The 11,131-nt window shown below is 38.5% G+C and overlaps 1 protein-coding gene across 1 annotated transcript; it reads left to right on the top strand.

Annotated features, from left to right (window-relative positions):
- The first annotated feature begins 200 nt into the window (after window positions 1-200).
- trpc4b (transient receptor potential cation channel, subfamily C, member 4b) lies at window positions 201-10,881 on the top strand. The gene is made up of 11 exons (XM_056373296.1): window positions 201-542; window positions 1,050-1,452; window positions 2,812-3,330; window positions 7,141-7,477; window positions 7,681-7,820; window positions 8,088-8,401; window positions 8,508-8,703; window positions 8,793-8,987; window positions 9,180-9,221; window positions 9,335-9,424; window positions 9,511-10,881. Exons 2-11 carry the CDS (start codon window positions 1,075-1,077, stop codon window positions 10,039-10,041), a joined length of 2,742 nt encoding a protein of 913 aa, XP_056229271.1. The 5' UTR covers window positions 201-542; window positions 1,050-1,074; the 3' UTR covers window positions 10,042-10,881.
- The last annotated feature ends 250 nt before the right edge of the window (window positions 10,882-11,131 follow it).

Raw genomic sequence — 11,131 nt, 5'->3', positions numbered from 1 at the left:
TTATCAACAAAACGTCACATTGTTCTTGGAAAGAACCCTGCTTTAGCATGACTGCCCTGACAATATTGATAAAAAATTAATGGCATCACTTTTGTATGGTAATAAACAGTGCTTAGTAAGTTCCTTCATGGCAAACTACCACAGCACTTGTTACAGTAGACCTAGGCTTTGCTGTGATATTGTTGCCTGGCGGGGTGAAGGGGCGCCGTGGTGGCTAAAGATGCGTTTTCTGCGGAAGACTTGAGAGCGCACTTTGGGCACCGTCTTTGCACGAGGTCACGTCTTGTTCCCACCTGTTTTCCGAGGCAGGCACTTTGCAAAGAAATGTGCAGGTCAATAGCTTCTATGTCCTTAAGATGCCCCCACAGACCAGAGAGCGAAAGGGGTGGTCAGAGGATTGCGTGACATGCTATTAGGTTACAGCGTCCTCAGTGGAGGCTTGAGTGATAAGATGAGGATCCAACCTTCCTGACAGCCGCAGCCTCTAGTTCTCCTTCGAGTGGTTCATGAGTAAATCAGAAGTGGAAAGCAACAGGAAGAAGGTAAAGTTTCTGTTTTGTTTTTTTTTTTTTTGTTTTTGATTATTTTGGACGTCGATTTGATTGTAGCCTATGTGTTTACACACATTTCTAAATAGTCTCTTTTAGTCATGCTCCGTCTTCTGTTTATTCTGATTATATTTATGTTAGTGTTTTCAGTTAAACAGGAAGGTATTTCCACTGTGTTTTTTTTTTTAATGAAAACCACATTTTGCCTAAAATGTAGTATTATAAACTAATTCTGGACTGATGGCATTTTTCTGCTACTTGAAATTTTTAATTATATTGCATTGTTCAAATGAGTGTATACACCTAGTACAGTAATAACATGAAAATCTTTAATCACATGAAATTTTAAATGAATATACACCTATGTCAACAATATTATTATAGGCTATAATATAATTTAAAACACTACAAATACAGTTTTGACAGTTATACTTTTCCTACTGTGTCTGAAACATTTAAGTTTAAATTGAAATCTCTTGTCCTTTTCTCTTCCATTCTCAGTTGACACTGGGTTACTGTAGCAACAATGTCACAGCTGTATTACCGGAAAAGTGACAACTCCTCATACAGGGACCGCATCCCTCTGCGGATCGTGCGGGCCGAATCCGAGCTCTCTGCTCTGGAAAGAGCTTACCTGGGGGCTGTTGAGAAGGGGGACTATGCCAGTGTGAAACAAGCCCTGGAGGAGGCTGAGATCTATTTCAGAATCAACATCGACTGCATCGACCCCCTGGGACGCACAGCCCTGCTCATTGCCATTGAAAATGAGAATCTGGAGATCATTGAGCTGCTGCTCAGTTATAATGTATATGTGGGTGATGCCCTGCTACATGCCATCCGTAAAGAAGTGGTGGGGGCTGTGGAGCTGCTGCTCAACCACAAGAAGCCACGAGGAGAAAAACAGGTAGGTACCATTCATGTTTCATGATAACATCCTATATACAATTTCAATTTACATATGTGTGTCTCTTTACGACTCTTTGCTTCTGCACAACAGAATATGAACAATTATGCCTCATGTGACTGTATACTCATATCTGTATGTCACTAACCTGTGTATCAAATTTCCAGGAGCATTAGTCACTGAACATGGTTAAGTTTTTGCAGTTTTTGAGTGTCATGCTGCATCGCTGTCAGCTACTAATTCCAGCTAGATTTATAACGTGGTTTCCCCTTATGTGATGTTTTCCTTTCAACTACTGTATATCCTACTCACACAGTCTGTCTGAAATCAACATGCACTTATGTCCATGTCTGAAGAGAAAAAAAGCACAGTGTGTCCTGCCTTTAATCTGCATCTATGAGAAACATTTTCACTGTCCTGTTTAGCAGCAATGATCAAAACACTTTTACAGTATAGTTTATTATGCAGTTTGTTAGTTTGTTTTAAAATGATGTCCTCTATCAGCGAGTGCTTGAGATTTTGGTAGTGCCCCTGGATATACTGGTGACTTTTCCAGGGTCTGCCCGGCTCTCCTGGACTAGGCCCTAGTATTCTCCGTCCTTGAAGAGCATGAGCAGATCAGAAAAATAGATTTGAGATACTGCTAACATGCCTGCATTTATAAACCCCAGCACTTGCTGGACAACAAATTTTAGACTACCAGGATGTCACAATATAACCCTTGTGTGGAATTGGACTAAATGGCGTCAGAAGTGAGAGGTTTTCTGTCATTTTATTCTTTAATCTAAATATAATTCAGATGATGAAAGAAATATTAACTTGATTTTTTCTGTCTCTTAGTTTCAGGCATGTCTGTGTTCATTTTGGAAATCTAACTCTTATTTCTGCTCAAAAGTTGCGGCACTGATGTGCTGCTGTAGGTCTTTTTGCCAGAGCTTTTACAACAAAAAGTCATTCCCCGCAGGTTGTGTATCATGCAGTTTGATAAAGGCCCTAGTTGCGCTCAACTTCTTTACATCTCTGTAAAATTGTTTTTCGACACTGCTGGGTTTCCTTGTAATGGACTTGGTGTTTTCTGTGAAGAGAAGGAAAAAGAAAAACAGCCTGTTGTTGCTTCCAACTAGGAGGATATTTTGAGGGCAGTGGAACCACAAGCCATTAGCTGTGTGCTTGCTGTTAGACAAGATGGTCAGAGACCCAAGACAGATGAAATTAGACCTGTTCAAAGCAGCTGCTTCAGTTTTGTGAGGGGTCTAAAAAGCAGTGTTCTTTTGTGATATATCTGATAAAATGTTGATGTACTGTAAATTGAAGTTATGTCTGTTCACATGCGTGTTCCTGTCTTGGTTTCCTGACAAGGTCCCACCAATTCTGCTGGACAAACAGTTTTCAAACTTCACCCCGGACATCACTCCAATCATCCTTGCAGCCCATACCAACAACTATGAGATCATCAAACTGCTTGTGCAGCGAGGGGTTTCCATACCTCAGCCACATTCTGTACGCTGCAACTGCATGGAGTGCGTGTCCAGCTCAGACGTGGATGGCCTGCGTCACTCACGCTCTCGTCTTAACATCTACAAGGCCCTCTCCAGCCCGTCCCTCATCGCCCTCTCCAGCGAGGATCCTTTCCTCACGGCTTTTCAGCTCAGTTGGGAGCTGAAGGAGCTCAGTACAGTGGAAAACGAGTTCAAATCAGAGTATGAAGAGCTCTCCCGTACTTGTAAACAATTTGCAAAAGACCTCTTGGACCAGACCCGAAGCTCTAAAGAGTTGGAAATAATCCTCAATTACCGTGATGACATCAATCCTCTGCTGGATGAGAATGGAAATGATCTGGCACGACTGAAGCTAGCTATCAAATATTGCCAGAAAGAGGTAAGCTTTGTGTTGATTATGATATGCTTTGTCACATGACTGCTGTGGCCTACAGCAGTGCAACAGGTTTGTAATGGATGTCTTAAAGATGACAAAGACAAGTAAAGAACAGTCTATTTTCATACTAAGTATCACAAGATCACAAGGTATTACATTCTTTGAACAACATGGACTAGATAACAAGAACAGTGCCAAGATGAGCTGTAAATGGCCTGAAATGAGTGGAAATGTCCTTTGGGAGTTTAGAGCAACATGTAATTGCCAGGCTGGCTCTTAGAAATGCATTACAGTAGCCCTTTCAGACAGTCCCATGACGACTGGATAATTGGGGATAATGATAGAATAAGTGATGACCATTTCCCTGAAATACAAACTCATAATATTTTAATTAGGGAGGGAACCTTTTACTGCCTTTTAGCATGTTCTTTTGAGTATTTATCCCCTGGATGCAATACCAACTTTGTCATTTGTTGTGAAGAGACGTGCTAAAAATTACACATTGCGATTACACAGTGGGAGTAACAGAATAAGATACACAAACAACAATTAAGTATTATTTACGATGTTTATAATAGATTATACCTGTAAATGTATGTATATATGACAAGGATGTTCACTTAACACAGCAGCAAGTGACAACAATAAATGTATAAGCTAGTAAAAAGTGATGCCTTTGGTCTCAGTGTACCACATTTAGAAAAGTGGACTTATCTTGTATCCTAAATTCAAGATTGTTTTGTTTGTTTCACTCATTAAAAAGACCACTTAGAGCTTTTTCTTTTTGTATACAGCAGTTGTATAATATTTACAGAGTTAAAGGGTCAGACAGAAAGACTGTTTCCAACTCCATCTGCCACAAATGGTCTCCTTGGCAAAAGGTTTTAAAGTTGAACTTCAAGGGCTCACTGGCTATTGGGTTTATCACAGGTGGATGTTTTGGACAAGGTTTCTGTGGCTGATTTCACACACATTTTACATTGAATTTCTATTTTCTACACTACTACTACAGTAACTACTACATAAAATAATTATAGTAATGATGATGATAATATTATAATGATGACAGACCTGTTATTATCAGGTTAGGGTTACCTAAAAATAATGTAGTTTTAAGACAGCAGGACACATTGTAAAAAGAAGTAGAATTATGAAACATATTCATATATAGATATAATCAGATATTGAACACTGGTTTCTCTAAACAGCAGAGATACCACTGTTTGAACTGCATAACATGCAAACAAAACTGTACACTTGTCAACTCGGACAGTCTTGGATTTCTTTATTCTCTTAAGGTTAATAATTATTTCCTGAGATGAGATTTGACTTTTTCAAGGTCTGAATGTCTTTAAGAATCAACTTCACTTGAGATTTGGAAACAGAAATGTTAGAAATTTTGAAATAGTTAAATTCTAGAGCAATAATAAATATGATGTCAGGCAGGCCTTGTATAGTTGGTGCTACTCGTCATGTGTCATTTATTTGGTGAGGCTTACTCAAGAAAAATCAACTTGATGAAGCAAAAGAGTTTTTCCCTATTTGGGCTCATGTTTGGAGGAACCGTAACAGGCGACTTGGCTTACTGCAGCTGGGTGACTCTTTGTTGCTATTATTTATGTGTTAGTTCCTGTATTTAGTTCATGAATATTGATGATCACAGAGTTGTTTTTCATTGTGCATAATAATGACGACCCTTATTGATGCCTTTTTGTATTGTATTGAATTATGTGTGTTGTTCATGCTCCATATACAATATTATCAGTTGGAGACAGTGGATTTGCAAGACTAAAATTTTACATACATACATTTTTTTATTCTGACCCCACTCTGTTAGAGCAGATGATAGTGGACAAGCATCTTGAGAGAAAAAGTAGAAATGTCTGTTGTTCCTTTTTATAGCACAGATTTTATAACCCTGTTAAAGATGTTAGAAGATGAATGCCATTATTGCATGAGGTATTGGTGCTTTGTACACCAGATAACTCCGGACTGATCATTTTTTGAAGCCAAAATGTTTTAATTAAGTTTGCAAACACTAGGGAGTAAGTAAAATCACTGTCAGTGTTTGTCCTGCCTTTCCCTAACTGCATAGAGATAGCTAGTGAGTGGTTGTTGTGTACTGTGTGTGTGTGTGTGTGTGTGTGTGTGTGTGTGTGTGTGTGTGTGTGTGTGTTGTGTGTGTGTGTGTGTGTGTGTGTGTGTGTGTGTGTGTGTGTGTGTGTGTGTATTGCATGGAATGCCGTCGTCCATTTTACCACTAACAACCAGACAAATAACACATGTCCTTGAGATGGGTTGTTATAAGGGATTGCCATTTTGGACTTCTGTAAAGAAAAGGCACCAAAGTGGTGTAGTTTAATGGACGACATAGACCACCAGCACTTACTGGATGTCCACATTATTAGTGGTAAAGTGCTCCTTTAATGTATTCAGTAAAGATGTTTGCTTCTGTTCTCCTGCCACCTTCTGCACTCATTGTGTTCCAGCCCGGGTTCACCCATCTTTAAACACATTGCACAATGATGAAGCTGTATGTACATTACATTGTAGTAGATTACAAAAAAGTATTATCGAAACACTACTTGCTTTTATTTTCTTAGCAGAACTTGATAATTATGTTATTAATTATTAAGTTTCATCACTGCAAAACTGGAATTACAAATCCTAGCTCACAGTAAAGTTCATATCTTAAAATTTCCATAAGTTTCATTAACAGTTAAGTACCACATGATGCCACATGATCAGAGAACTTTCAGTGCTCTTCACACGACTGCTGAGTAGCAGGATGCACAGTGATAGTTTATTTCATAATTTAATGAATGCAGCAAAACATAGTGTAGTGTTTTATAAAAAATCTAATTGCTGAATTAATAGTGTTTCTACGTAAGTAAGGAACTAGATAACATAGAGTTCAAGTTCTTTCTGTGGAATAGATTTTGATATGTTCATATTAAAAAAATAATCAGACAAAATTGTATGAGTTATCTTGAGTAATCAACACTATACAACATGTCATCACTATGCCATAGCACAGAATTAATACTTATCTTCGAAGGGGAGAGTGGTGTGATGTGGATGAAGCGATTTTCACCTCCCAAAAATGTCCTCCCAAAATCTGGTCCTGCCAGATGCCACCGTTTGCCTGCAGTCATGTTATGGCAAGTCAATATCTCACAAGGACAAATAGGAAACATTAAAGATGTCAGATTCTGCACTGATAGATGACCTCATCACCCACAATTTAATGCAATATAGTACCAGAATGGGGATCCATTTGGCCATAATTTGGTTAAGATGAAATTAACTTCCATCACCATCCGCAGATGTCCAGCAGATGTTTATATTAAATCTCAAGGGGCAGAGAAAATGTGTATGGGAAACAAATTTGACAATGATTTCTTAACAGAGGATTAGAGAACACTTATAATGTTTGTCCACAACTATTGTCCTGCATGCCTCTCTTTCTCTACAATGAGGTGAAGAACGTTGACACATGCTCTCTCCGTCCCTAAATATTGCACTTGCTATGGATTAGCAACAGGCGGCAGTTTGGTATTTTTTGCCATTTTAACATCAGGCCTGAGAGTTTGAGACTGCAGGGAAAACGGTGTATGATACATCTATGTAAAGGAGAGCTTTTTTGGTCCAGGCAATTGTCTGCTCTGGCACTCCCTGCATAAATTACTGGATATATTAGGCAAATTCTATGTTCAGACACACAATTAAATGAGAAAAATAAAATTTTATAATAAATAAAAAATAAATTAATTAAAAATTTAACTTTCATCTTTGTTTCTCTCTTTCTCCCAGTTTGTCGCTCAGCCCAACTGTCAGCAGCTGCTGGCGTCTCGGTGGTATGATGAGTTCCCAGGCTGGAGGCGGCGTCACTGGGCAGGAAAGCTCATCACATGTATCTTCATTGGCCTCCTCTTTCCACTGTTATCTATCTTCTACCTGATCTCTCCCAAGAGCCGCTATGGTTTATTCATCCGTAAGCCTTTCATCAAGTTCATCTGTCACACTGCTTCCTACCTGACTTTCCTCTTCCTGCTCTTCCTGGCCTCGCAGCATATAGCCTCTGCACAACAGGACTTTCAGGGTCCAGCACCCACCACTGTGGAATGGATGATCTTGCCTTGGGTGCTTGGTAACAATGACACACACACACACACTAACAAATTTTGTTCATGCTCATTTAATCATGCACTGATGTATATCTGTACACTGTAGTCCCACACATTTGGAAAAAAAAGTCAAACAGAGGTAGCCTGCTTACTGTGACCACAACCACATGTATGCAGCTGTTTACACACTAGTTGTTTGATGACCTCTGTTGTTCATCTCTCCAAGGCTTTATATGGACTGAGATCAAACAGATGTGGGATAGTGGTTTCCAAGACTACATAGATGACTGGTGGAACTTAATGGACTTCATAATGAACTCCTTGTATCTTGCAACCATCTCTCTGAAGATTGTTGCCTATGCAAAGGTACTGTATATGTGGAAGGTATTTGACAACTGTGGATTCAAAATTGGTCTGATCTACACAGTATATCAAAGATTGCAGCATTTTTACTTAATTAAAAAGCAGGTATATTAACCCTACGTCTTGTTTCAATCACATTTTAGCTGAAATTGGAAAATGAAAATAAATGGAATCACCATATATTAAAAGTATAGTGTTCTGGAAATGTTGCAGCATTTTTTTCTGATGTCAGTTTATGTATTCATCTTCCTCCTTATTTCTTTTTTACAGTACAGTGGGTACAAAGACAGAGCGTGCTGGGAAATGTGGCACCCAACTTTAGTGGCAGAGGCATTGTTCGCTATCGCCAACATCTTCAGCTCCTTGCGTCTCATCTGCCTTTTCACTGCCAACTCCCATCTGGGACCCTTACAGATCTCACTGGGTCGCATGCTTCTGGACATCCTCAAGTTCCTCTTCATCTACTGTCTAGTGCTTTTAGCCTTTGCCAATGGCCTCAACCAGCTGTACTTTTATTATGAAACAGATGAGGAAAATAAATGCAAGGGCATCCGCTGTAGTGAGCAAAACAACGCCTTCTCAACGCAAGTTGAAATTCTTAAATAGTTTGTGACAAATCTGCATTGGTAATAATTAATAAGTTTGTTATTCAGTGGAGCATAATGTGATGTATGGTTCTTTGCTTTTCAGGCTGTTCGAGACACTACAGTCATTATTTTGGTCTGTGTTTGGCCTGATTTCCCTCTATGTGACCAATGTGAAACCACCACATGAATTCACTGAGTTTGTGGGCTCTACCATGTTTGGCACATACAACGTTATTTCCCTGGTAGTGCTTCTGAACATGCTAATTGCAATGATGAACAACTCATACCAGCACATAGCTGTGAGTGGTGTAGCTTACTTATTTTTAGTTTTACTACATGAATTTGTCTTGTAGTCCTCTGATGAATTGCTGTTTGTTTCTCTTTTCAGGATCATGCAGATATAGAGTGGAAATTTGCAAGAACAAAATTATGGATGAGCTATTTTGAAGAAGGCGGGACTTTGCCATCTCCATTTAATATAATACCCAGTCCAAAGTCAGTTTTTTATCTCACTGGATGGATAAAGACATATTTGTTTAGGAGACCAAGCATAAAACGGCATGAAACCTTTGAAACCCTGGGGGTAAGGAGTTTCCAGAAATATGCTCTGATCTATGTTGTCACCACTGTATTGCAAAGATTTACAGACCAATCCGTCTGGTATTATAGCCTTAAAACAAGTGGCTCCAATTCACCCTTCCAATGAATACAAAAATACATATCGCTTTATTAACTGCTTGTTAATTGCTTTTTGTTGTTTTGTTTTTAATTCTAGAGACGTGCAGCTGAAAATGTAAGATTAAACCATGAGTACCAGGTAGGTAATAATTTCTTTTCCATCATGTACTTTAATATTTTCATGTTTTTTGTTGCAACTTTATTTAAAGAGCAAATGTGTAGTTTGCTTTAAAAATAATGTGTATGTTTTAGGAGGTTTTGAGGAACCTTGTGAAACGTTATGTGGCCGCAATGATCAGAGATGCCAAGACAGCGGAAGGGTTGACAGAAGAGAATTTCAAGGTAGTATGCAGTTATTCAAATTGAAACCTCAATAACCCACGTTTTTTTTCTCTGCTGTGTAATATCTGGTTCTCAATAAATGATAGGAGCTTAAGCAGGATATCTCCAGCTTCCGCTACGAAGTCCTGGGAATGATGAAGGGTAAATCTCACGTAGCAAGTAAAGTTGCCAGCACCACCTTGGCATACCCTGGAAACCCATTCAAATATTCTCCCAAATTCCCTGCTGATGAGCCTAAACGGAAGCTAACCATGTTTGATGTGATCACCACCACACTACAGAGTGGAGCTGCCAACACCACCAGCTCTGTTTGCTCCAACAGTCTACAAAGTGGTTCAGTTGTTCCATCCAGTGCTGGAAAGAGTCAGAAGGAGCTATGTGATGATGACTCAGATTCTGGGTCCTTCCAGAGACAGAGCAGACTTCCCTCTCAGAAATGTGATGAAATATATTCATTGTCAGAGGAAGAGCCATCGGGATCTGGTGGACAAAACCCAGAACAACTTCAGACTGAGAAAGTAATAGTAGAAGTGGAGAGGAACATTCAGGAGATTGAACGTTCTTGCATAGAGCACATTACAGAAGTGAAAAATGGGCCAAAAAAATATAAAAATTAACCTGTCTGCAAGTTAGAGCAACATTCTTGGATTCCATTTTTAAAGTTGCATTCTTTCTTCTGCCAGTTTTAAAATAGTTTATTAAAATAAACGAATTCTCTCAAGGTAAACAGTACTGTAGCTAAATAGTATATTCAGTTTGAATATTGTATCCTGTCATGTATAAAATGGTATAATATTACGTTATTTCACATTATATTACATGCATTTATCTCTGATTGACAAGAAATACAAAAAATTAAGTGAGGAATGATCTCAGTTAGTGCTGACTTGACGCTCAGGGAGTTGTGACACAGGTCACTATTTAATGTTTGACCTTGAGCAATTAATTCCAAAAAAGCCAAGACACCCTGTTGCCTATCCTCTACTCTTCCATCACAGAATTATCTTATGTGATATGCAAAAATACTATATCTTAAATATTAGTCATCATATGCTGACAGTATTCAGTTCAAAAACAAAAACATTATCACTGAGTAAAAACATGTTTATTTGTATTTAATGTGTTATCTAATTTAGTTAGATTATCTACTATTAGATTAGATAATTATATTAGTGATGAGGAACAGTTTTAATGGTAGATATTTTACTCCCCAGTTACCTCCCCTTTCTTTTGAGTGAGAGGGAAAGTTTTCCCCCTAGTTTTGTTGTTGGAGCACTAGAGACACCCGATGTAATCTTGATGAGATGCGCTGCAGAATTCATTCTTCAATCTCCTCAATTGTTCTTGCATCAGCAGTTAACCTTGCAGCCTTAAAGGCATAAGGACCTTCTGGCAATGTGCTGCTTTTGTGCAAACTTGTGTCATGTATTGGAATTACTCTATGATCAAATAAAAGTAAATGCTAATTTAATTAATTTAATTTTTTTTGTCTGATTGTTAATAATTCTTGCTTTTAATTCTTGTGCTCTACTTTTCTCCATTTCTCTCATTTCATGGTCAACTAATGCATGGTGACAGTAAACTAACCTTAAGACAGAGATGGGACATAGTAGGTGGGGAAACAAGTGAAACTCTTTCATGAATTGGCCTTTCTCTTGATTTACTTTACTGCTGAAATTTTCTCTCTCATCGTGTTTACTGGTGAAA

The sequence above is a fragment of the Seriola aureovittata genome, chromosome 4 (genome assembly GCF_021018895.1).
Source record: "Seriola aureovittata isolate HTS-2021-v1 ecotype China chromosome 4, ASM2101889v1, whole genome shotgun sequence".
Classification (NCBI taxonomy): domain Eukaryota; kingdom Metazoa; phylum Chordata; class Actinopteri; order Carangiformes; family Carangidae; genus Seriola; species Seriola aureovittata.
This window is presented reverse-complemented; position numbering and strand designations above follow the sequence as displayed.

What these genes read in the sequence shown, in the direction of transcription:
- trpc4b (XM_056373296.1), top strand. Translation starts at nt 1,075, where the DNA reads ATGTCACAGCTGTATTACCGGAAAAGTGACAACTCCTCATACAGGGAC. An exon ending in AGCCACGAGGAGAAAAACAG is followed by an intron (nt 1,453 to 2,811) that starts GTAGGTACCATT and finishes TTTCCTGACAAG; the next exon opens with GTCCCACCAATTCTGCTGGA. An exon ending in AGATTGTTGCCTATGCAAAG is followed by an intron (nt 7,821 to 8,087) that starts GTACTGTATATG and finishes TCTTTTTTACAG; the next exon opens with TACAGTGGGTACAAAGACAG.